This window comes from Ailuropoda melanoleuca, chromosome 4 (genome assembly GCF_002007445.2).
Source record: "Ailuropoda melanoleuca isolate Jingjing chromosome 4, ASM200744v2, whole genome shotgun sequence".
Lineage (NCBI taxonomy): Eukaryota > Metazoa > Chordata > Mammalia > Carnivora > Ursidae > Ailuropoda > Ailuropoda melanoleuca.
Window position 1 is genome coordinate 1,163,887 of NC_048221.1, and position 25,706 is coordinate 1,189,592.

Consider the following 25,706-nt stretch of genomic DNA (forward strand, 5'->3'; position numbering starts at 1 on the left):
GCGCCGCTCCCCGCGCCCGTCGGCTTTGTGCGCATGCGCGGGCCCCTGCGGTCGGGGGTGGAGGCCCCGTACTCTCAGCTCCTCCGCTCGCCCCTCCCCCCGCGCGCGTGCTTGGGGTCACGGCGGCCAGCCCCCTGCCTCCGGGCCGCGCGTTTGCTGGCGCCCCGCCCCACAGGCGTGGTCCGCGGTGGTGAACGTGAGCCTCTCCTGACACTTACCGACAGCGTGAGTGGTCGGGGCTTCTCTTGTCTTGGCCCCGGCCACAGGGCTTCCCTCCCGCACCCCGCATGCCCGACGTTCTCGAACTTACGGAAGGGCCGTGTGGCGCGCAGGACGCCCCGCAGTAGAACTCCGTGTAAGCAAGGCGGGAGCTCGTTAGGGGTGCAGATGGCAGTCCCCTGCCTGCCTGCTGGGCCAGGGAGCCTTCCTCGGAACCTGCACCTCGCGCTCTGCGGGCGGGCCTGGGACTCTAGCACTGGCTGTCCTGCTCAGGACTGCTTGCCTTCCAGGGCCCGCTGTGGGTCACTGCCTCCGAGGAGCCCTCCTGGACTGCCCACCACAGGGCGTCGCTGGACCCCGGCCCGTGGAGGGCCTCGTGTGAATTTCCTTCCTTTCTGCCTCAGACAGCCCTGCGTGGTCGTGTTGGATTCCCATTTCTCGGAGGGGAACGCTGAGGGTGGGTCGTAGGCTGGGTGCCCCGGGTCTCACCCGCAGGAGACGGCGGGCCATCCACACCCAGGTTCTGGCCTGCCTTCCAAATCCAGGGGTGAGATGGGCCCTCAAGCCTGAGTTTGCTGGGTGTTGCCTGAAGGACCAGCCTCCAGTCCCTGAATCTGTGCCATTTCCTGACTCGCTCCCAGCACCTGAGTCTTGGGGAGTTCAAGAGCACCCCGTTTGTGGAGGGGGGCCACGGGGGCGGGCGGTCCTAAGCTGCCCAGGGGACTCGTGTTCGGGTCCTGTGTCCCTGGCCCACTGAACGCTCTGGGGGCTGCCCATGCCGCTGAGGGCCCCCCTCCCGGCCCAGGGCTTCAGAGGCAGAGGCACTGCAACCGTGAATGCAGACAGGGTGTTGAGCAGGCCGTGGCTGTCCCCGGGGAGCCAGGGATGGGACTGAGCGGGGCCAGAACAGCAAAGGGTGTTGGGGGGTTTAGGCAGCCAGGTGCCTGGAGCCGGGCTCGATCTGGAGTTCCGGGGACAAGAGAGGAGCCCAGGTGCCCCAGCGGCCTCTGGCCCGCTCCACATCCCTGGCGTGCTGAAACAGAACACTGGTGCGTGGACACCGTTTGCCCCTGGGCTGGCACTCCCCTCAGGACACTGGGGCTGGGCGCCCCGGCAGGACACCGCCTGTGGAAACTGTTTATTCCTTATCTGTGGAATGGGCTCAGAAGGCAGAGTCTGAGAGCTGTGGAATGTCTTCCTGGTTAGATCCTGACTCGGCCTTCCCTGCCTGTGGCTCCGGGCAAGTCCTTCCAGCTCAGTTTCATCTTGTCTTATAGAAAGGGGACAGTTCCCCAAGCTCCCTCCTGGGTCATTGGGAGGACACGTGGCGGCTACAGTACCAGCAGCTGTCATCCGAGGCATGGGGCCTTGCTTGGAGTCCGCTGACCTGGCAACTGCCCTGTGTCCTTACCCCTTCCCGCTTTTTTTAGCAGCTTCACTGAGGGGCAGTTCACCCATTTAAAATGGGCATATCTGTGGTTTTTAGGACATTTGTGGGGTTGTGGAACTGTCATCACAGTCTTATTCCAGAACATTCCACCTGCCCACCAAAAAAGCCCCATCTCCATTAGTAGTCCTCCCCCGGTCCTCCCTCCCCAACCCCTGACCCCCACGAGCCCCCTTCCCATCCGTGGAGGAGCCTGTTCTGGATGTGTCACACACGTGGACTCACACGCCGTGGGGCCTTCTGTGCCTGGTTCCCTCCCTGAGCGTTGTGGGCTCAGGGTCCGTCCCCGCGGCAGCGCGAGTTGGCGCCTCGCTCCTGCTCACGGCCAAGTGATGTGCCCATGTGTGGGGGACCCTGTGTGTATCCATTGAGCCGTCGAAGGACGCTTGGGCCATGTCCACCTTCTGGCTGCTGTGAATGCTCTGCCGTGAGCACGCGTGTGCAGGCTTCTTTGTGGATGTGTGTTCTCAGTGCTCCTGGGCACGTAGCTGGGTGTGAAAGTGGAGCAGCCGCTGGTCAGACGGTGATTGCTGGGGTTTTTACCCATCCTGCCTAGGAGCCGGCACCCCAGCCAGCGGTGTCCCAGTGGCAGGCTCCTTTACTTGTCGCCTGTTTTGTTTTCATGGGACAGAGGTGTGCTCTCTGGGGGCAAGTGAGACGTGTATTTTGCTGTGGAGACTGGGAGCTTTTGTGGCGCATGCTTTGGGGTCCTGGGCGTGGTGTGTGCTGGGAACAGATTCAGGGTCAGCGCCGTGGACCCTCCTGTGGGCCCTGCCTGGCACAGTGCTGCAAGTGCACCAGGGGCCCTCCACGCCTTCCTCTCCTCGTGGCTGCCACCAGCACCCCTGGTTCTACGCGTTTGCCAGACTTGTGAGCTCAGGACGTAGGGTGGTGGGCGAGGATGCCCCGTGCCCTCCAGCAGGCCTGGCTGATGAATACCCGGGGTTCCGTGCGGCTGAGCAGGGTGCTGGGGGGCGCACTGTGAGAGGTAGGGGCCCACAGTCGTCAGGTGGTTGCAGCCCTTCCCTGTGCGCGGGGAGGGCCCAGGACGGGCCGGTCCACTCCAGGACGCCAGCGGGCCATGTGGTCTGGGTGCACGGTGGCGACAAGGACCCTCTGGAATCACGTCGAGGTGACCAGTAATTGAGCTCTGATGTTGTCCGTGGCAGTCCCGACCTACAGGGACACGATGCGAGGTACAGACGTAATGTGAAATGTTCTAGAAGCCACCCTTCCAAAAAGTTCACAAAGACACAGGTGAAATTAGTGTCATCACCTGAGCACGTGGTCAACATGAAGACAGTTAAGGAGACCATTCATGTTCTTTTTGTCCGTAAGTCTCCAAGACCCGGTGTGCATGCTCACGGTGGCACGTGTCACAGGGAGACCAAACTGTCAGTGATGGTTTAAGTTCTGCGCACCGAGAGTTGGCAGGATCTGAGCGTGAGCATGGAGCAATGTGTTCTCCGTGGGCGGAGCTCTCGGACGAGCCTTCAGCTTCCGCACGCTCCTGGGACCTGGCTCCTGGGACCTGGGACGGACTCCTCTGGCTCACCCGGGCCCTCTGCAGCTGACGGATGATGCTCTGCTCCGATCTCTGTCTCCCACAGTCGGAGCCGTGCGGAGGATGGACCCCGCCCCAGGCCTCGTGGAGCCGCGTGCGGACGAGAAGACCAGGAGCCCTGAGCAAGAGCCCGTGCCGTGGCAAGCCCTCCCGGTCCTGTCCGAGCAGCAGTCCAAGGACGTGGAACTGGTGCTGGCCTACGCTGCACCCATCCTCGACAAGCGCCAGACCTCGCGCCTCCTCAAGGAGGTGTCAGCCGTCTACCCGCTGCCCGCCCAGCCTCACCTTAAGAGGGTGCGGCCCAGCCGCGATGCCAGCTGTCCGCACGCGCTCGAGATGCTGCTGTGCCTGGCGGGGCCGGCCGCGGGTACCGGATCGCTCGCTGAGCTCCTCCCGCAGCCAGCCGTGGACCCTCGTGGCCTGGGGCAGCCCTTCCTGGTGCCTGTGCCAGCCCGGCCGCCTCTAACCAGAGGCCAGTTCGAGGAGGCACGCGCCCACTGGCCCACGTCCTTCCATGAGGATAGGCAGGTGACTCGTGCCTTGGCTGGGCGGCTGTTCTCCATGCAGGAGCGGGTGGCGATGCAGGGCCACATGGAGCGGGCTGTGTGGGCGGCACAGCAGGCGGCTGCCAGGGGCCTCCGGGCAGTGGGGGCTGTGGTGGTGGACCCGTCCTCCGGCCGCGTGCTGGCCACAGGCCACGACTGCAGCAGCACTGCCAGCCCCCTGCTGCACGCCACCATGGTGTGCATTGATCTGGTGGCCCAGGGCCAGGGCCGTGGCGCCTATGACCTCGGCCCCTACCCTGCCTGCTCCTTCGCCCCAGCCGTCGCCCCCCAGGGCATCCGTGTGGGCTCTGTGCGCAAGCTAGAAGAGGACGGGGACGTGCATGTGGACGGCCTCCCCTACGTGTGCACTGGCTACGACCTCTACGTCACCCACGAGCCCTGTGCCATGTGCGCCATGGCCCTGGTGCACTCCCGCGTGCAGCGCGTCTTCTATGGGGCGCCCTCGCCCGACGGTGCCCTGGGTACCCGCTTCCGCATCCACGCCCGGCCTGACCTCAACCACCGCTTCCAGGTGTTCCGTGGGGTCCTGGAGGCCCAGTGCCGCCGGCTGGACCCTGGCTCGTAGGCAGCCGTGCCCACTGCCTGCTGGAACTTCTCTGTTGCTGACGGCTCGGCCTCCCCTCAGACTCCACTGGCAGGCCTCCGTCTCGCTGTCGTCCGGGAGGCTGTAACCCCGTGGGTCAGTTTTAGGGACGAGTTGCATCTTCCACCCCGAAGCCAGACTACACGCTGTTCCCACTGGTGTGGGCTTGACCTTTGTGGGGGTCCAGCCTGGGTGGGGGACCGGGCACTCGGACTTCCTCTCCTCCTACCTTTTGCCCCAAGCCCGAGATTCTGCTGGGACAGGATCTCCTTTGTCCCGGTGTCAGAAAGCGGCGCTAGTTGTGAAAATAAACAGCCCCAAACCAGGTTGGAGTCTGCTGACAGAGGCAGGGGACCATGGTGGCCAAGGGTACCTGGGTCGGGTGACCACTTCTGCCAGGGTTTGGGGTTTGTACACGGCAAGGGGAGCTTCTGAGCCAAGTGGGGGAAGAGTGCCACCCACTCCCCCACCCGGGGCGGGGGGGAGGCTCCTCTCTGCCTGTGTCCTGGGTCTGGAAGGGTGTGGCTGACCAGTGGGTGTTTACATGAGGGCGTAGCCTGCCAGCTGGGACTCCACTCACCAAAAGGTTTCTTCTAGTCGTTGTCCCATTTGCTGTCCTTCGCAGAGGGCCAGCCAGGGGTCTGCACAGAGCAGTTAGCAGTAGAACCAGCGTGGGTCTGTCTGTCTGGCAAGTGTGCATTTTTGGATCATGGGGCCACTGTGGGGCTCAGTTCATCCCTGCTGTGAGCCTCCCCTTGAACCCTGGGGTTCTGCTCTCAGCCCATGCCAGCACACGGACGCAGGACAGCAGGGGCGGGGGGGGGGTTCTGACCACAGGCCGGTGTCGTGGATGGGCAGTGGGGTGGGCTGTGAGCCCACCAGGTACGTGGGCACAGGGCTGGGCTGGGCCAGAGAGGGTCTCCTGGCGGGGGTGGGGGGAGTGGACCCTGGGAGCTCAGTGTCATCTAGACGGTGCGTGAGAAAGCTGTCTGTATGTAGGTTCCCATCCCAGTGCCAGTGCTGGCGACGGTGAGACCCGGGTGGGTGCTGGGCATGGCCGCATGAGCCCGGCTTGTATCTGGAGATGGCAGTGCCCACCCACAGAGCCCTCAGGGAACTGGCAGAGTCCCCCCGCAGGTGTACGTGTTGGTGGCAGCCTGCTCTACAGGGCTATTCTGTGACACCAGCTCACCTGGTTCCATGTAGGAAGGGCCACTGGGTGCCAGGGGTGTCTCCAGCTCCCTCACTTGGGTTGTGGCGAGGTCCTCAGCTCTGTCAGGCTTGCAGGGTAAAAGTGCAGACCAGAGAGACTGTGTGACTGGTGTAATGTCACACAGTGGTGAGCGCAGACCCAGTTCTCGGCGGTTCTGAGGAGGTGCTCGGAGCTGTTCATGGATAGAGAGGAAGTTTGGGGGGTTGGAGGGGACAAGGAGGCAGGACGAGGAGGTGGGGTTGGGCCCATGGGGTCCCAGGAACATTTTGGTTCTGGCCTGGTGTGTGGTGGGGCCATAGCCCAACCCCTGCCCTACCAGCACAGACGCTGCCCGGGAGGCTCTGAAGGCGGCAGATGGGGTTGGCCTGACCGGTTTGGGGCTGGCTTTTGGGACCAGAGCACAGACACGCCTGGGGGTGGCCTGGAGGTGAGGACTCCAGCTGCGGTTGCTGCTGAGTGTGCAGCTGGGGTCAGGGTCTCCCAGCGGCCTTGGGGACCTCCTGACTGTGGCTGTCTCCTCTCCAGGTGGCTGTAGGCTTCTGCCCTGCCCAGTTGTCACAGCGGAAATGTCTGGTGAGTCTCACCCAGAAGCCCTGCGGCAGGGATCCGGCTTCTCTGTCCCTCTGGGAAGTGTCCCCTAGTGGCCAGACCCAGCGGGGGACACACCACTCTTCTCCCATGGAGGGTGTTGGGGTCACTTCCTAACTCTGAGCCAGGTGACAGGTGGATGCCAGCTTCCATGGGAGTCGTTGGTCTGGCCACGCTTTCTGCCTTGGGGCCCATTTGGTCGTGGACATCACCGTGTAAGGGGTGAGGTTTGGGCATCTGGGTTCATGCCTACACGCATAGACGACGCTCTCAGTCCCTCATGGGTCTGCCCGCCTTCTCCTGCTCAGAAGGAGGGATAGAGTGTGCAGGTAAAGTGAGGCGGGCCTGGGGCCCCAAGGCCACGGCGAGGCACCGGGAGTGCACACTTCCACCCATGATGGCCCCACGCCTCTCCACCCCTGCAGTCCTGGCATCCACTCCAGCCTTCAGGTGGAGGGCAGGGTGGGGCGCTGGGTGCCTGAGGTCAGCCAGGTGGTGGTGGCACTGGGATTTGAATTCTGAGTTCTAAGTCTGCGTAGAACATTGCCCTGGAGCTCTCTATCTACCAAGAAAACGGTTTCAAAGGGCGTGTGATTTGGCGGTGGAGGGATGCCTCCTTGTCACAGCGTGTGCTAGCAGCCTGACCGCTGGAAGCATCACCCCGTCCTTGNGGCGGGATGGGGGGGTGATTTCCACCTCCTTGTCACAGCGTGTGCTAGCAGCCTGACCGCTGGAAGCATCACCCCGTCCTTGCTGTGGGCCGCAGGAGGGGTGGGGGGTCAGATGTCAGGGAAGGGGAGAGGTGCCAGTGGCCAAGGGAGCAGCAAGGCTAGGGGCCGTGGGCCAAGTGGGGTCCTCGCTGGGGCCTTGGGCAGGAACCTTGAAAGGTAGTGACCAGCGGCCATGGCATGGGGGCTGTGAGTCCATGCGGGGAGGCCCTTCTCCCACATCTGATTGCAGAGGCTCAGAGCCAGCAAGTTCAGAGTGGGATCTGCTCCCCTGTCCGCTTGGGCTTGGGACGCGCGGTGACTTCCTGGATCAGGTGGTAAATGCCGGAGGCCTCTCTGTGGTGTGGCCGGTAAGGTGTGGTCTGCCTCCACCTGTCTGCCCCTCTGGCCCCTGATCGCCCTGCTGCCTCTCCATCAGCTGCCACTCACTCCGAGGCCCTCCCCCGGAGCCCACTGCCTCTCTTCTTCGCTTTCTGGAGTATTTGTTTAAATACCGACTTTTGTAGTGAGGGCTAACCTGATGACTCTTTTTTAAGTGACCTCCACACCCAGCATGGGGCCCAGTGCAGGGCTCGAACTCAGGACTGAGAGATCGAGAGCTGAGCTGAGATCAGGAGTCAGACGCTTAACTGACTGAGCCACGCAAGCACCCCTGGCCCTCTTCTTAGAGCACAGCTAACCAACCCCCGAGCATGCACATCCCTGTTGCGCCCCCCGCCCCCGATGCAGCATTTTCTGGCTCGCCACACTCGCTCATTCGTTGTGACTATTGTCAGTCTCCCCCTGGCAAGGAGGGCCGCCCCCTTCTGTTTTCTGTTTACGGTCTTGCCCTCCGAGGTGCTCAGAAGATGTGTCCTGCCACAGTGGTGATGTCGTTGAAAGGCCGAGGGGTGGCACTGACCATACCGTGCTGCAGGCTAAATCCTGTCCCCAAAAGACAACGTTCGATCCTCACCCTCGTACCTGTGAAACAGTTTTATTCGGAAGCAGGGTCGTTGCGTGTATGGTTAGTAAGGGGGAGCTCACACGGGAGTCGGGTAGCTGTAATCCAGTGACAGGTGTTCTCATGAAGACGCACAGCGGAGATGGCTGTGTGTCACCGAGGCAGGCACTGGAGCCACGTGGCCACACGCCGAGGGACACCTGGAGCCCCCGGGAGCTGGGAGAAGCAGGAAGGACCCTCCCCTGGAGCCCCTGGGGGAGCATGGCCCTACCACACCTCGACTTCTGACTTCTGGGCTCCGGGACTGGGAGAGAATGAAGTTCTGTGGTTGAAACCCCCTGACTGGTAGAGCTGCCCCAGGAAGCTCCTGCATTCACAGGGCCAGAACCTTCTCTGGAGTCCGGAGTTGACAGTGTGTGGCTGTGCCACCGAGTCTGCGTGCCTTCTGTGGTGGCTCTTAGGAGTCACCACAGCGGAGTGATTTAAACCGCTTTTATCTGGGGCGCCAGGGTGGCTCAGTTGGCCAAGCGTCTGCCTTCGGCTCAGGTCATGATCTCAGGGTGCTGGGATCGAGTCCCGTGTTGGGCTCCCTGTTCTCAGCGGGGAACCTGCTTCTCTCTGTTCTCCCCCTCCATCTCCCTCTCCCGCTCATGCTCTCTCTCTCTCAAATAAATAAAATCTTAAAAAAAAAATTTTTAAATAAAATCTTAAAAAGAAATAAACCGCATTTATCATCTCATGTTATGAAGTCCTAAAACCCCAGCATGGGTAGACCCGGCTCCTGCCTCTTCCTGGCCTGCGGGCTCACCCCCCCATCCTCACCGCCAGCAGCGCGGGGTCTGCCCGTCTCTGGGCCTCCCTCTCGTGAGGACGCTGGGTCCCCCAGGAACCCGGGGTCACCCCCACTGGGCCTTGACAGCATCCCCTCTGCCGCGAGGGGATACGTCTGCAGGTTGAGGACAGGGATGAGCACGTGTTTGGGGCTGTCACTGAGGCCTCCTGCCTGGTTCTGTTCCCTGGTGTTTCTGTCCCTGCAGAGAAGGAGAACAACTTCCCGCCGCTGCCCAGGTTTATTCCCCTGAAGCCCTGCTTCTACCAGAGCTTCTCCGACGAGATCCCCATCGAGCACCAGCTTCTGGTGAAGAAGATCTACCGGCTGTGGCTGTGTGAGCCGCCGGGGCGGGGGCGGGGCGGGGGCGGGGCCTCCCCGCGCCACTCAGACCCCGGCCTGGACAACGCACACCAAAGTTTGCCCCATCCTTCGGCGAGAGCCCGAATTTTGGGCTGAATCTCACCTTTCTAACACAGTGATGTCCCCTGAGCCCTCCTCTGGCTCCATGATCCCCACGCTGACCAGTGCCTCGGCCCAGCTCTCCTGGCGGGTGGGAGGGGTCCCAGCCTGCTGCCCTCCAGTCCCCGCTCACACTCCTCGCCCCCCTCCCCAGTCTATTGTGCTACCCTGGGGGTCAACCTCATCGCCTGCCTGGCCTGGTGGATCGGTGGCGGCTCGGGAGCCAACTTTGGCCTGGCCTTGGTCTGGCTGCTGCTCTTCTCCCCCTGTGGCTACGTGTGCTGGTTCCGGCCTGTGTACAAGGCCTTCCGGTAAGCTGGGGCACAGGGCGGTCTGCACCTCTCGGGGGGCCTTGGGGAGCTTCTGGTGCTCAGCGCCGGGAGGAACCAGACACGTGACCATGTGCGCCCGGGGCCTGTGCCCTGGCCTCGCCTGTCCTCTGGTGCATGTACCCAGAACCGTTGTGTTAGGTTTGGGGGACAGCTTATATCCAGGGACTGCAGACTACAGCCAACTATAGCCTGTCTAGTCTTTTAGTAACTAAATCGAGAGACATTTCACGTGTCTGCTTACCTATTCAAGTCACTGTTTCCGGTGTCTTCAAATGGGTGTGGAGCTATCACTTCTGTGAAGTTCCAGAACATTCCGTCACCCCGAGGCAATTCCATTCCCATCAGCTGTCACTCCCCGGCCCCCACGAGCCCCCTTCCTGTCCGTGGAGGAGCCTGTTCTGGACGTGTCACACACGTGGACACACGCCGTGGGGCCTTCTCTGTCTGGTTCCCTCCCTGAGTATTGGGGGCTCAGGGTCCATCCTCGGGGCAGCGCGGGTGGGCGCCTCGCTCCTGCATACGGCCAAAGGATGCTCCTGCGTGTGGGGGACGTGCTGGGTGTAGCTATACTGGGTGTTGGCAGCTCTTGGCTTCTGTGGACATTCACCCCCAGCTGGCCCCTTGTTAACTCAGGAGCTGCTGTGTTTGCCCCTAGATGGTTCCCAAATCCCGGGCTCTCAGAGTCCAGCAGACAGCGTCCCTGAGGCCCTCCTTGGAGAGAAGAACTAGAAACCCACGTGTCTGCTGAGGCTAGATGGGGCTGTGCCTCCAGGTTCTGGGCACTCAGGCAGCCTCTCTCAGGAACACATGGGGCATGCTGACGGCCTGGGAGCGGTCCTGCCTCCTGCCGCCCTCGCGGTCCTGCATGCCCTGGCCTTCTTCAGTGACCTGGAGGTGGCCTGCACCGCCGCCCCTCTGCCGCTGTCCCGTGTCCTCCGGGGAGCGTGCAGAACACCTTAAATCTGCGACCCGTTTTCTCCCCGGGTTGACCTGCAGCAACAACGTGAGTGTAGTCGCTCGCACGGAAATCTCTCAGACCCCTTTGCAGCCAGCAGTCTGCCAGCGCAGTGTTTTTCCAGAGGAGCCGTGTTGTGGCCCCAGTGTGAGCTAAGTGTGAGGACGCTTCCGGGTTGGTGCCTCTGTGGGGAGGGCAGCAGCCCCCCGCCCGCCGGTCCTGCCATGTGGGTGGGGGCTGCAGTGACGGCTGTTCTCTCTTCCTTTCTAGAGCCGACAGCTCCTTCAATTTCATGGCGTTCTTCTTCATCTTCGGAGCCCAGTTTGTCTTGACCGTCATCCAGGCGATCGGCCTCGCGGGATGGGGCGCATGGTGAGCCATGGCCCCGGGAGCCGGGCCGCAGCGCGCGCGGGTGTGACGTGCCTTCACTGTGGGACGGGTAGAGCCCTAGCCTCCCAGGGCGTGAGAGGAGGCGCGTGTGCCTTTGAGCGCATGAGCGCTCCGGGTGGCACTGGCGGGGCTGGGGTCTGCCACCCATGCCCACCCAGGGCCTGCCCATGAGAGTCCTGCCCGGGACACGCTCCTGGGCCATCTGGGAGGCTGGGAAGTGTGGCCCGGGATGTGTTTGGGAGCAGAGGCTAGTGAACAGCAAGAGGTCCCCCCCAGGACAGCTGCTTGTGACCCTGTTGTTGAGAGAGAGCCAGTCTTCTGTCTGTTTTTAAGGTTTTAGATCAGTTCTGCGGCTGCCGTCGCAGATGACAACAGACTTAGTGACTTAAGTCAGACAGACTGACTTCACACTTCTGGGGTCGGGCGTCTGATATGGGCCTCACGAGTCCAAAACCCAGGGGCAGGCAGGGCTGGTCCCCCCGGGGCCCCAGGGAGACCTGGCTCCTGCCTCTTCCTGGCCGCGGCCCCTCCTCCATCCTCACCACCACCAGCGTGGGGTCTGCCCGTCTCTGGGACTCCCATCCTCTGCCTCCCTCTCGTGAGGACCTCGTGAAGACGCCGGGCTCCCCGGGAGCCCAGGTCATCCCCACCTCAGGGCCTTGACAAGGTCCCCTCTGCTGCATGTCCCAGGTCCCATGATGAGAATGTGGGTGCCTGCGGGGCTGCTGGCTGGCTGCGGGTCCTGTCTTTGGCATCAAGTGTCCTGTGGGCGACATCTGAGCTGCTCACGCGTGTGCTCGGCCTTGTCGGTGCTCCAGAATCCTGTCTCTGCTCAGCTGTGCCCTGTGTGGCCTCTCGGTTGGCATCCCTTGGGGTCTTTGTGGCCTCCCGAGCCTGCGCCTTGGCTCCTACCTATTGTCTGTCCCCTTTACAAAGTCTGCAAGTCACCTTCTGCTTTCATCTGGGATTGTTTCCAGAAGAGTCTCCCAGAGTCTTCCTGGTGTTGCTTCCTTACCCGCTGGTGAGCAGATGAGCTCTGCATGGACCCTCGGTATTGGGTTTCTTCCCGGCTGATGCCCTCCCAGATCTGGGTCTGGAGGGCCAGTGAGGGGCTGTCTTGGGGTCCCAGGTGCGGGATGTGCCGGGAGGACCCCAGGGCTCAGCAGACGGTCGTCCCCACGGCCGTGGTTTATACAGAGAGAGGATAGGAAGCAACATGAGCTCAGGGCAGCGGTGTGAGGGTGGGGGTGGGGATGCCAGGCACGAGCTTCCAGAGTCCTCTCCCAGGGTGCCCCACAGGACGCACTTAGTTCCTCCAAACGAGACGGGACTGAGTGTGTGAGGTGTGGTGTCCAGGTGGCTGGCAGAGACCCAGCGCCGGGTTCTCTGTGGGGGTCGGTCTCACGGGCTCCTCTGTCCGGCTCGGGCCGGGACCCCCGACTCCGGGAGGGGAGCAGGTGCTCAGCACAAACCCCGTGTCTGCACGGATGGTTCAGGGACCACGCCCCTCGCCAGAGAGGGTGCCAGAGACCGGTTCCAGACGCCATCGAGGGCCAGCCTTGCGAGCCGGCCTCTGAGGAGGGAAGTCTCAGGCCTACTGTACCAGCTCTTTTCTGCCCAGTGCCACCCCGCCCTGGTTTCCACACTGGGCGAGCATGGTGTGCGCCTTCCTTGGGGGCCAGCTTGCAGAAAGGGGACGTCAGGAGTTTCTCTTCCCTGCTGGAGTGCAGGCCAAACAGGGCAGGGGACAGGTGACCAACCAGCTGGAGAGCTTGGGCAAAGAGCTGCTCTGAAGCATTTTCCTCTTCTGGAAAATCAGGAGGAGGTGGGCACAGCACCTGCGGTCAGGGCTGCAGGCCCGTCTGTTCTCATAAGAGGCTTGTCAAGGCTCTCGTTCTGTCTCTAGGCGCTGGGCCCGCACAGGTGGGGTGGGGCCAGCAGGGGAGGCCCCTCCTGGCTCTGCCTTCTTCAGTGTTCCCGTGGGTCGACGAGATTCCACCGAGCCCCTTGGCCTCCCCAGGGCTCAGTTCAGGGAATGGGCGCCCCAAGGTGCTGTTCTGCCAAACCTTGTTCCCTTTGGAAGCCCAGCCCAGGGTCTTCCCGCCTTCCTGGGCCCTGGTGGCCAGCAGGCTCCTGGCCCACCACCAGGGGGTGGGTAGACTGCGGCTGGGGCCCAGCGGGTCTCTGCTCTTGGTCTTCCTCATGGGACATACAGCGGCCACCAGTGTGGTTGCCCTGAGGCTTCCCCGGGCCGTCCGGTTCATCCTCAGAGGGGATGCTCTGGGGTGCCCGCGTGCCGTCCGCGGCACCCAGCTGGCCCAGTGTCGTGCAGGTCACTCCCCACACGCTCCAGATGTGTGTCATCTCCACAGATGGTACCCTGTGAGCCTGGGAAGGAAAAGAACTTTCAAGACATAAAAATATTCCAAGTTCGTATGTGTATGTATGAGATTGTGGTCCTGCTTCACACCCAAGAAACCAACCTTAATTCCTTTATGCTCTTTTCTTGCTTTTTTAAAAAATTTTTTGAAAAGATTTTATTTATTTGAGACAGATGGCGTATAAGCAGGGGGAGCGGCAGAGGGAGAAGCAGACTCCCCGCTGAGCAGGGAGCCTGATGTGGGCTCGATCCCAGGACCCTGAGATGGTGACCTGAGCCAAAGACAGACGCTTCACCAGCCGAGCCACCCAGGAGCCCCTTAAATTCTTGCTTTCTAAGTGGGCTTTCTAGGGGTGCCTCGCTGGCTCAGTCAGTGGAGCATGCAACTCTTAATCTCAGGCTCGTGAGTTCCAGCCCCATGTGGGGCGTGGAGCCTACTTAAAAGTTTAAAAAATTTAAAAAAACCAAAAAACTCCTTGGGGCGCCTGGGTGGCACAGCGGTTGGGCGTCTGCCTTCGGCTCAGGGCGTGATCCCGCCGTTATGGGATCGAGCCCCACATCGGGCTCCTCCGCTATGAGCCTGCTTCTTCCTCTCCCACTCCCCCTGCTTGTGTTCCCTCTCTCGCTGGCTGTCTCTATCTCTGTCGAATAAATAAAAATTAAAAAAAAAAACCTAGGAGAAATAGATGTTTAAAAAAAACAAAAAACTCCTTAAAATTTATTTATTTCTAAGTGATCTGTTTTGTGAGTGGGTTTACGATTACACTCACAGCGCGCAGCCCAGGATGACCCCCGCTGGGGGCAGCAGCTGCGCTTTCTTGGCCCTCACCTGGCAGAGGTCTGGGAAGGTGGGACCACCCCCCCAGAGGAGCAGAGGAAGTTAGAAGAAGATTTGCAGGGAGAGGCTGATCGTATGCTCTGGCCTCACGTTTCTTTCTTCTTTTTTTTTTTTCAAGATTTTATTTATTTATTTGACAGCCAGTGAGAGAGGGAACACAAGCAGGGGGAGTGGGAGAGGGAAGAGCAGGCTCCCAGCGGAGATGCCTGATGTGGGTCTCGATCCCAGGACTCTGGGATCACGCCCTGAGCCGAAGGCAGACGCTTAACGACTGAGCCACCCAGACGCCCCTGGCCTCCCGTTTCTTTGGGGTCTCTGGTCTGTGCCCCAGGCGTGTGTGTCCACCAGAGGATTCAGTCACTTGGAGCCTACCCAGTTTGGTTCCAGTTCTCCTTTGGGCAGAAGGGACCGCTGAGCAGCTCCCACCCCTCCTCCTGACTCCCCAGCCCCTAACGGCTCGGATTGTTCACTGCAGGGCAGGACCCCGAGAGAGGGGCAGAGAGCAGGAGACTCTAGGGACGGGGCTGAGCCCGGGGTGCGGGTGCCGACCTCTCCCCGCAGCAGGGAGGCAGTAGGAGGGAGCTCCTGGGCTGTGTCCCTGGAGACAGTGAGCAACTGAGCAGCCGGGCACCCCCTTCATGGGGTTTTCCTGGGGCACCCGGGGGGCTCAGTTGGTGAAGACACTGCCTTCAGCTCAAGTCATGATCCCAGGGTCCTGGGATCTAGCCCTGCATCGGGGTCCCCCTGCTTTGTGGGGAGCCTGCTTCTCCTTCTGCCCCTCCCCCCTGCTTGTGCGCACTCTCTGTCTTTGTGTCGAATAAATAAAACATTTAAAAAAAAATAGGGTTTTCATGTTGGACCACTTTGGGGTTTTCAGAAAGGTGCAGAGACAGGACAGAGTGTGGCTGTCATGCCCGTCAGCATCCGACACCACCGGGCAGTGCCGGTGTGGCCTGCTGTCCTGACGGCGGGCTGTCGTTGGAGCCCCCGCGTTTCCACGAGTGTCCTTCTGTTCAGGATTCCACGTGGTATTGAACTACGTTTTGCTTTGGCAGTTTGTCCAGATGGGGTGTGCTCGCTTCTTCCGGTTGATCTCTCTCTCAGGCCCCCCCCACCGTCTTTCCAGTTGATTATCAGAGAAGTGGGTTCATCGTCCTGCTCTTTCCTGTGGTTTGGTTTTTGGAATAAGGGTTTTAGTGAGCTGCACGTCACGGACCAGAAATTCACTCTTTTACAGTGAACAGCTCAGTGGTTTTAGTGCATCCACAAGGTTGTTCCACCATTGTTTCTATTTAATTCTAGGATGTTCTGTCACCCCCAAAGAACTCAACCCCATCAGCCGTCACCCCCTCCCCCGGCCCCCATGAGCCCCCTTCCCGTCCGTGGACAAGTCTGTTCTGGACGTGTCACACACGTGGACTCACGTGCCGTGGGGTCTTCCGTATCTGGTTCCCTCCCTGAGCGTCGTGGGCTCTGGGTCCGTCCCCAGGGCAGCGCGGGTGGGTGCCTCGCTCCTGCTCGCGGCCGAGGGATGCTCCCGCATGTGGGGGACGCACTGTGTGCTTCCGCCCACGCTGCTGGGCATGGGGAGGTCTACATGTGCCGCCCTTGTTAGCGTGGCTCCACGTCTCGGGTGTGCGCCGGCTGCGGGACTGGTGACACGACAGCTGGGTTGGCCTTCCGGGGAATTGCCAGACTCCTCAGATCGTGTATCTCTGCTCCATCTTTTTACATGCCCTTTTGTCCTCTCCCTGGATCCAACCCCTTGAGCTCCAGGCTTAGCAGCTCTGCGGGAGCCCCTGGCGCCCCCTCACCCCCTCCCTGAGCCCTGTGTTCCGTCTCCAGGCCTCCGCATCCTCCCTGCTCCCCGCCACAGACGCCTTGGCCTCTCCCTGACACAGATGGCCTGCGGCAGGCTCCGTCGTCCATCCGATGGTAGCTGCCGCGGCCAGTTTGTCTCCCGCCCTCCCTCGAGCCTGAGTGCGGGCCCGCTGGGTCGTACGTGAGACTCTCCATCCTGGTCGTGCGGGGAGGCCGGTCTTGTGCAGCAGCTCCCTGTACCGCGTTCCTGCCCGTGGGTGCCTTCACGTTCCCCAGAGACCACAGACCTCAGCCGGGGACCCCGCCCGCCTGACCCCTTTCCAGTGCCCCAGACCTGTTGGGAGGATACTAGTCCCCAAAGTCACACACCCCCCCCCCCAAGCAGAGCCAGCGCTTCGTCCCTTCCGGGGAGCCTCCCACCACCCAGCACCTTCCTGGGCCCTTCAGCTGCCTGGCCTTGCTTCATATCGACTCCCCTGACCCGGCTGAGGCTCCCTCCCCAGTGGCTTTTCCAGCTCCCCCAGGCTGAGTGGGAACGGGCGGCAGGTCTGTCCCCAGCGCCCAGGGGCTCCTCCGGCTGCCCCCGCATCATGCCATTGGGTGAGGAGGACACACAGCTTCCCTCTTGTTCAGAGCACGGCATGGCCGCCGGAAGATGCTTTCAAGAAAACGCACGTGTGCTGACTGCACCCCAGTACTTGCCTTGCCACCCCAGGCATGAGCAGACGCTCACACACAAGTGCAGGCAGCCCCCAGAGACTCGGGGCTCGGCCTCGTGTGTGCTGGGCGGCCGCAGGTGCGTCACGGCCCCCGTGGGGGCGGCTGGACGCGGCCTTCTGCTTCTTGGGGCTGATGCTCCCGCAGGGCTGTGGGCGGCTGTGGGGGCGGCTGTGGGGGTGTGGCTGGCCAGTCTGTGGGTCTGTGGCCACATGGCGGGCTCTTGGAACACAGGGACACCCGCCGAACAGCCGTGAAGCCTGAATGCAGCACGTGGCTTAGTTAGTAGCAGCAAACGAGCGCTAACTTGTTAGTTATTACACATCCTTCGAAGTCCCCGAAGCTCGAGCCGTGTGTTCATTGTTCAGAAAAGTTGAAGCTCAAAGTACGGTTACCCCCCCCTCTCACCCCAAGAGGCAAGTGTGGGCGTCCGTGTGCGCACGGCACAGAACGGGTCTCGTGGTGTCTTGCTGTACCGACTCCTCTTTACTCTCTTCCCCTCTCGCTTCCTCCGCGCTTCCTCGCATGCCGTCGAGCGGCTGTGGCCCTCCGGACGTCTGTCCTTTCCAGCTGCTGAACACTTAGGGCACTCGCAGCGTTTCATGGTGACCAGTAATTCTGTGGCATAAATTCTTAGAAGGAGGAGAGCTGGGTGCAAGAAATGAGCGCGTAGGACTTTTTGTAGATGACTGCCACTGCCGCCGAAGGACGTGCTCCCACCGGGGCAGGGCTCCTCTCCTCAGCCCTGGCATGCACCGCACTCACCCGTGTGGCCGGGGGACACAGAGACCCCGTTCTAACGTGTGTTCCTCGTTGCTGGGTCTGAACATTGTGTCATGTATTCACCGGCCCCCGGCAAGTCCACCTACTGGTTTCCCATTTCTTTGCTGGTCGTTTATTTTTTCTTGTTGATCGTTGGCGTTCTTTACATATGGGGGACGCTGGGCCTTTGTTTGGCGGACGTGCTGGCAACCATGTGGTCTCTTCCCCTTGCAGTGGTTGGCTGGCGGCAATCGGGTTCTTCCAGACCAGTGTCGGGGCTGCTGTGGTCATGCTGCTTCCAGCCATCATGTTCTCCATGTCAGCTGCCATGATGGCCATTGCGATCATAAAGGTGAGTCCCTCCGGCATCTTCCCGTGTATCCTGTCACCTGAGCCCCTGTACTCTGGGGGCTCGTCTCATCCCCGTCAGGAGCAAGAGACCAAATGTCTGAGAATGAGCTGATATCTGTTTGGGCAGGCTTGGGGAAACAGCATCGTGTGGGCTGACGATGACCACATCTGCCTTTGGGGGCACCACTGCGAGAGCCCCCAGCACATGTGTGGCCCAGGGTGTGCTCCACGCTGCCCAATGTGGCCACCGCTGGACGCTTGCCGCCACATACGGTTAAATTCACATTAAGTAAAAGTAAGCAAAACCGAAAAGTCGGGGCATCCACCGCACCCCTCGTCTCAGGTCCTTGCCGGCTGCAGTGGGGCTGCTGGGCCATCCCCACCATCACGGAAAGTTCCCGTGGGCAGTACGGCTCCGGGTGCTTGGAGACTGTGGCAGGACTCACACTGCAGCCACGTGGAAGCTGGGGGTGAATGCCAGGCCTGCAGCCCTCAGGTGTTGGTCAGAGGCCAGAGCCGTGGATGTGCATGGAGTCCCTGTGGGCATCGCTCCAGCACTGTGCCCCCAGCATGGGCTGGGTGGTGGGCCATGATTGGAGTCTCTTTAGCCTTTTTGCCACGAGAATCTAGCTATTAAAGCACGTTTCCTGGCTTACGTAGGCTTTCTCCCCCTGCACCTGGCTGTCTGAGCAGACAGAAGCATTGTTCCACACCCCCCATATGTGCACCCCGAATGCTTTCAGCTGTGTGGATAGTCGGGGTGGGGAGGGCCCGGCAGAAACCATGAGCGTCCGCAGAGACAGTGAATGAGTCTAAACATGGTTCCGGAATCAGGTCCATACGGGGGTTGACTGTTTCCAACCAGGGACTTTTGCTCAGCAGCAAACATCCTAAATTAGAAAGCAAATACTAACTTAAATGCCTATAGGGCTAGAAAGAAAAGATTTATGGACACAAATAGAGTGTGTTCTTCCTGAACAGAGATGATCCCTGTGTCCGTCCCCAGGAGCAGGCCCAGGGCGGGATGTGCTGGGAGGACCCCAGGGCTCAGCAGACGGTCGTCCCCAAGACCGTGGTTTATACAGAGAGAGGATAGGAAGCAACGTGAGCTCAGGACAGCGGTGTGGGGGCGGGGGTGGGGATGCCAGGCACGAGCTTCCAGAGTCCTCTCCTGGGGTGCCCCACAGGACGCACTTAGTTCCCCAAACGAGACGGGACCACGTGTGTGAGGTGTGGTGTCCAGGCGGCTGGCAGAGACCCAGCGCCGGGTTCTTTGCGGGGGTCGGTNGGAGCGGCAGAGGGAGAAGCAGACTCCCCGCTGAGCAGGGAGCCTGATGTGGGCTCGATCCCAGGACCCTGAGATGGTGACCTGAGCCAAAGACAGACGCTTCACCAGCCGAGCCACCCAGGAGCCCCTTAAATTCTTGCTTTCTAAGTGGGCTTTCTAGGGGTGCCTCGCTGGCTCAGTCAGTGGAGCATGCAACTCTTAATCTCAGGCTCGTGAGTTCCAGCCCCATGTGGGGCGTGGAGCCTACTTAAAAGTTTAAAAAATTTAAAAAAACCAAAAAACTCCTTGGGGCGCCTGGGTGGCACAGCGGTTGGGCGTCTGCCTTCGGCTCAGGGCGTGATCCCGCCGTTATGGGATCGAGCCCCACATCGGGCTCCTCCGCTATGAGCCTGCTTCTTCCTCTCCCACTCCCCCTGCTTGTGTTCCCTCTCTCGCTGGCTGTCTCTATCTCTGTCGAATAAATAAAAATTAAAAAAAAAAACCTAGGAGAAATAGATGTTTAAAAAAAACAAAAAACTCCTTAAAATTTATTTATTTCTAAGTGATCTGTTTTGTGAGTGGGTTTACGATTACACTCACAGCGCGCAGCCCAGGATGACCCCCGCTGGGGGCAGCAGCTGCGCTTTCTTGGCCCTCACCTGGCAGAGGTCTGGGAAGGTGGGACCACCCCCCCAGAGGAGCAGAGGAAGTTAGAAGAAGATTTGCAGGGAGAGGCTGATCGTATGCTCTGGCCTCACGTTTCTTTCTTCTTTTTTTTTTTTCAAGATTTTATTTATTTATTTGACAGCCAGTGAGAGAGGGAACACAAGCAGGGGGAGTGGGAGAGGGAAGAGCAGGCTCCCAGCGGAGATGCCTGATGTGGGTCTCGATCCCAGGACTCTGGGATCACGCCCTGAGCCGAAGGCAGACGCTTAACGACTGAGCCACCCAGACGCCCCTGGCCTCCCGTTTCTTTGGGGTCTCTGGTCTGTGCCCCAGGCGTGTGTGTCCACCAGAGGATTCAGTCACTTGGAGCCTACCCAGTTTGGTTCCAGTTCTCCTTTGGGCAGAAGGGACCGCTGAGCAGCTCCCACCCCTCCTCCTGACTCCCCAGCCCCTAACGGCTCGGATTGTTCACTGCAGGGCAGGACCCCGAGAGAGGGGCAGAGAGCAGGAGACTCTAGGGACGGGGCTGAGCCCGGGGTGCGGGTGCCGACCTCTCCCCGCAGCAGGGAGGCAGTAGGAGGGAGCTCCTGGGCTGTGTCCCTGGAGACAGTGAGCAACTGAGCAGCCGGGCACCCCCTTCATGGGGTTTTCCTGGGGCACCCGGGGGGCTCAGTTGGTGAAGACACTGCCTTCAGCTCAAGTCATGATCCCAGGGTCCTGGGATCTAGCCCTGCATCGGGGTCCCCCTGCTTTGTGGGGAGCCTGCTTCTCCTTCTGCCCCTCCCCCCTGCTTGTGCGCACTCTCTGTCTTTGTGTCGAATAAATAAAACATTTAAAAAAAAATAGGGTTTTCATGTTGGACCACTTTGGGGTTTTCAGAAAGGTGCAGAGACAGGACAGAGTGTGGCTGTCATGCCCGTCAGCATCCGACACCACCGGGCAGTGCCGGTGTGGCCTGCTGTCCTGACGGCGGGCTGTCGTTGGAGCCCCCGCGTTTCCACGAGTGTCCTTCTGTTCAGGATTCCACGTGGTATTGAACTACGTTTTGCTTTGGCAGTTTGTCCAGATGGGGTGTGCTCGCTTCTTCCGGTTGATCTCTCTCTCAGGCCCCCCCCACCGTCTTTCCAGTTGATTATCAGAGAAGTGGGTTCATCGTCCTGCTCTTTCCTGTGGTTTGGTTTTTGGAATAAGGGTTTTAGTGAGCTGCACGTCACGGACCAGAAATTCACTCTTTTACAGTGAACAGCTCAGTGGTTTTAGTGCATCCACAAGGTTGTTCCACCATTGTTTCTATTTAATTCTAGGATGTTCTGTCACCCCCAAAGAACTCAACCCCATCAGCCGTCACCCCCTCCCCCGGCCCCCATGAGCCCCCTTCCCGTCCGTGGACAAGTCTGTTCTGGACGTGTCACACACGTGGACTCACGTGCCGTGGGGTCTTCCGTATCTGGTTCCCTCCCTGAGCGTCGTGGGCTCTGGGTCCGTCCCCAGGGCAGCGCGGGTGGGTGCCTCGCTCCTGCTCGCGGCCGAGGGATGCTCCCGCATGTGGGGGACGCACTGTGTGCTTCCGCCCACGCTGCTGGGCATGGGGAGGTCTACATGTGCCGCCCTTGTTAGCGTGGCTCCACGTCTCGGGTGTGCGCCGGCTGCGGGACTGGTGACACGACAGCTGGGTTGGCCTTCCGGGGAATTGCCAGACTCCTCAGATCGTGTATCTCTGCTCCATCTTTTTACATGCCCTTTTGTCCTCTCCCTGGATCCAACCCCTTGAGCTCCAGGCTTAGCAGCTCTGCGGGAGCCCCTGGCGCCCCCTCACCCCCTCCCTGAGCCCTGTGTTCCGTCTCCAGGCCTCCGCATCCTCCCTGCTCCCCGCCACAGACGCCTTGGCCTCTCCCTGACACAGATGGCCTGCGGCAGGCTCCGTCGTCCATCCGATGGTAGCTGCCGCGGCCAGTTTGTCTCCCGCCCTCCCTCGAGCCTGAGTGCGGGCCCGCTGGGTCGTACGTGAGACTCTCCATCCTGGTCGTGCGGGGAGGCCGGTCTTGTGCAGCAGCTCCCTGTACCGCGTTCCTGCCCGTGGGTGCCTTCACGTTCCCCAGAGACCACAGACCTCAGCCGGGGACCCCGCCCGCCTGACCCCTTTCCAGTGCCCCAGACCTGTTGGGAGGATACTAGTCCCCAAAGTCACACACCCCCCCCCCCAAGCAGAGCCAGCGCTTCGTCCCTTCCGGGGAGCCTCCCACCACCCAGCACCTTCCTGGGCCCTTCAGCTGCCTGGCCTTGCTTCATATCGACTCCCCTGACCCGGCTGAGGCTCCCTCCCCAGTGGCTTTTCCAGCTCCCCCAGGCTGAGTGGGAACGGGCGGCAGGTCTGTCCCCAGCGCCCAGGGGCTCCTCCGGCTGCCCCCGCATCATGCCATTGGGTGAGGAGGACACACAGCTTCCCTCTTGTTCAGAGCACGGCATGGCCGCCGGAAGATGCTTTCAAGAAAACGCACGTGTGCTGACTGCACCCCAGTACTTGCCTTGCCACCCCAGGCATGAGCAGACGCTCACACACAAGTGCAGGCAGCCCCCAGAGACTCGGGGCTCGGCCTCGTGTGTGCTGGGCGGCCGCAGGTGCGTCACGGCCCCCGTGGGGGCGGCTGGACGCGGCCTTCTGCTTCTTGGGGCTGATGCTCCCGCAGGGCTGTGGGCGGCTGTGGGGGCGGCTGTGGGGGTGTGGCTGGCCAGTCTGTGGGTCTGTGGCCACATGGCGGGCTCTTGGAACACAGGGACACCCGCCGAACAGCCGTGAAGCCTGAATGCAGCACGTGGCTTAGTTAGTAGCAGCAAACGAGCGCTAACTTGTTAGTTATTACACATCCTTCGAAGTCCCCGAAGCTCGAGCCGTGTGTTCATTGTTCAGAAAAGTTGAAGCTCAAAGTACGGTTACCCCCCCCTCTCACCCCAAGAGGCAAGTGTGGGCGTCCGTGTGCGCACGGCACAGAACGGGTCTCGTGGTGTCTTGCTGTACCGACTCCTCTTTACTCTCTTCCCCTCTCGCTTCCTCCGCGCTTCCTCGCATGCCGTCGAGCGGCTGTGGCCCTCCGGACGTCTGTCCTTTCCAGCTGCTGAACACTTAGGGCACTCGCAGCGTTTCATGGTGACCAGTAATTCTGTGGCATAAATTCTTAGAAGGAGGAGAGCTGGGTGCAAGAAATGAGCGCGTAGGACTTTTTGTAGATGACTGCCACTGCCGCCGAAGGACGTGCTCCCACCGGGGCAGGGCTCCTCTCCTCAGCCCTGGCATGCACCGCACTCACCCGTGTGGCCGGGGGACACAGAGACCCCGTTCTAACGTGTGTTCCTCGTTGCTGGGTCTGAACATTGTGTCATGTATTCACCGGCCCCCGGCAAGTCCACCTACTGGTTTCCCATTTCTTTGCTGGTCGTTTATTTTTTCTTGTTGATCGTTGGCGTTCTTTACATATGGGGGACGCTGGGCCTTTGTTTGGCGGACGTGCTGGCAACCATGTGGTCTCTTCCCCTTGCAGTGGTTGGCTGGCGGCAATCGGGTTCTTCCAGACCAGTGTCGGGGCTGCTGTGGTCATGCTGCTTCCAGCCATCATGTTCTCCATGTCAGCTGCCATGATGGCCATTGCGATCATAAAGGTGAGTCCCTCCGGCATCTTCCCGTGTATCCTGTCACCTGAGCCCCTGTACTCTGGGGGCTCGTCTCATCCCCGTCAGGAGCAAGAGACCAAATGTCTGAGAATGAGCTGATATCTGTTTGGGCAGGCTTGGGGAAACAGCATCGTGTGGGCTGACGATGACCACATCTGCCTTTGGGGGCACCACTGCGAGAGCCCCCAGCACATGTGTGGCCCAGGGTGTGCTCCACGCTGCCCAATGTGGCCACCGCTGGACGCTTGCCGCCACATACGGTTAAATTCACATTAAGTAAAAGTAAGCAAAACCGAAAAGTCGGGGCATCCACCGCACCCCTCGTCTCAGGTCCTTGCCGGCTGCAGTGGGGCTGCTGGGCCATCCCCACCATCACGGAAAGTTCCCGTGGGCAGTACGGCTCCGGGTGCTTGGAGACTGTGGCAGGACTCACACTGCAGCCACGTGGAAGCTGGGGGTGAATGCCAGGCCTGCAGCCCTCAGGTGTTGGTCAGAGGCCAGAGCCGTGGATGTGCATGGAGTCCCTGTGGGCATCGCTCCAGCACTGTGCCCCCAGCATGGGCTGGGTGGTGGGCCATGATTGGAGTCTCTTTAGCCTTTTTGCCACGAGAATCTAGCTATTAAAGCACGTTTCCTGGCTTACGTAGGCTTTCTCCCCCTGCACCTGGCTGTCTGAGCAGACAGAAGCATTGTTCCACACCCCCCATATGTGCACCCCGAATGCTTTCAGCTGTGTGGATAGTCGGGGTGGGGAGGGCCCGGCAGAAACCATGAGCGTCCGCAGAGACAGTGAATGAGTCTAAACATGGTTCCGGAATCAGGTCCATACGGGGGTTGACTGTTTCCAACCAGGGACTTTTGCTCAGCAGCAAACATCCTAAATTAGAAAGCAAATACTAACTTAAATGCCTATAGGGCTAGAAAGAAAAGATTTATGGACACAAATAGAGTGTGTTCTTCCTGAACAGAGATGATCCCTGTGTCCGTCCCCAGGAGCAGGCCCAGGGCGGGATGTGCTGGGAGGACCCCAGGGCTCAGCAGACGGTCGTCCCCAAGACCGTGGTTTATACAGAGAGAGGATAGGAAGCAACGTGAGCTCAGGACAGCGGTGTGGGGGCGGGGGTGGGGATGCCAGGCACGAGCTTCCAGAGTCCTCTCCTGGGGTGCCCCACAGGACGCACTTAGTTCCCCAAACGAGACGGGACCACGTGTGTGAGGTGTGGTGTCCAGGCGGCTGGCAGAGACCCAGCGCCGGGTTCTTTGCGGGGGTCGGTCTCCTCTGTCCGGCTCGGGCCGGGACCCCCGACTCCGGGAGGGGAGCAGGTGCTCAGCACAAACCCCGTGTCTGCACGGATGGTTCAGGGACCGAGCTCCTCTCCAGAGAGGGTGGCCAGAGTCTGGTTCCAGGTGCCATCGAGGGCCAGCCTTGCGAGCCGGCCTCTGAGGAGGGAAGTCCCAGGCCCGTGGCACAAGCTCTGTCTTGCATACCCCCCACCCACCCAGAGGGGGAGACAGGTGTTTCTAGTCATGAGGGAGAAGGAGGGGCCCTGAGAGAAATGGGGAAATCGCTCCGCTTCATCGGTCGTCAGAAGCATCGAGTTAAAAATGCCATTTCTCACTTGCTGAGTTTTCCAGAACTTGTAGAATTTCCAGCACTGGCCCATGTTTCCCGAGGTGCAGTGGGGGGTCAGTCCTTCCTGGGGGTCTCTGCCTAAGAAACCGTGGGCCACGTACAGGGCATGGGGTGCGAGTGTCAGGCGCGCTGCCCGAGAGCCCGGCCCCGGAGCTGGGGAGGAGAGCAGCGCTGGTGGCCGCACACAGCAGCTGGGGGAGCGGGGGGACCGTGGTCATAGGTCGGGCGGGGCCTTCCAGGTCCGCCATGTCGGCTTCTGTGCGTTGTTTAACACGTCCGCCAAGATGTTTCTATGACTTGTGTAGTTCATCTAAGAGACGTTCTGCCTGAAACACAAGCAGGTCTCGTTTCCACACACGGGTTCAGTTTGGTTTCTCTGTCTGCCTCTCCGTCCTCTGCCCTGCAGGTGCACGGGATCTACCGGGGCACTGGCGGAAGCTTCCAGAAGGCGCAGACCGAGTGGAACGCGGGCACATGGCGGAACCCACCATCTCGGGAGGCTCAGTACAACAACTTCTCGGGGAATAGCCTGCCCGAGTACCCCACCGTGCCCAGCTACCCGGCGGCTGGCAGCCAGTGGCCTTAGAGGGGCCAGCTGGCCCTGCTGCCTGCCCGCCTGCCCCCACCACCCTCCTCCCCTCCCCCGGCCAGGGCGGCAGAGCCCGAGAGCACTCGGGGACCCGCACTTGTGTTCCTCTCACCTTCGGGAGCGGAGGTCCTTGCGCGCCACCCAGAAACCGTCCACCACCCCCCCCCCCGCCGTGCTGCAGAGCACACCCTCTCCTG

The 25,706-nt window shown here is 61.0% G+C and overlaps 1 protein-coding gene across 4 annotated transcripts in view; it reads left to right on the forward strand.

Annotated features, from left to right (window-relative positions):
- SCAMP4 (secretory carrier membrane protein 4) overlaps window positions 1-25,700 on the forward strand; it is a 32,520-nt gene extending 6,820 nt beyond the window's left edge. For 2 of the 4 annotated variants that reach the window (XR_004624545.1, XR_004624544.1), the window contains exons 2-3: window positions 3,277-4,475; window positions 6,118-6,165. Coding sequence is in view for 1 of the 4 variants with exons in the window: in XM_011233184.3 (XP_011231486.2) it covers window positions 34-355; window positions 6,118-6,165; window positions 8,889-9,017; window positions 9,297-9,453; window positions 10,700-10,801; window positions 17,572-17,689; window positions 25,327-25,506 (1,056 nt within the window). In the remaining 3 variants the exon portion in view is untranslated. Of the gene's footprint in view, window positions 1-7; window positions 356-3,276; window positions 4,476-6,117; window positions 6,166-8,888; window positions 9,018-9,296; window positions 9,454-10,699; window positions 10,802-17,571; window positions 17,690-25,326 lie in introns of those variants that run through there. The other 2 variants (XM_011233184.3, XR_004624543.1) reach the window with 2 other exon arrangements.
- The last annotated feature ends 6 nt before the right edge of the window (window positions 25,701-25,706 follow it).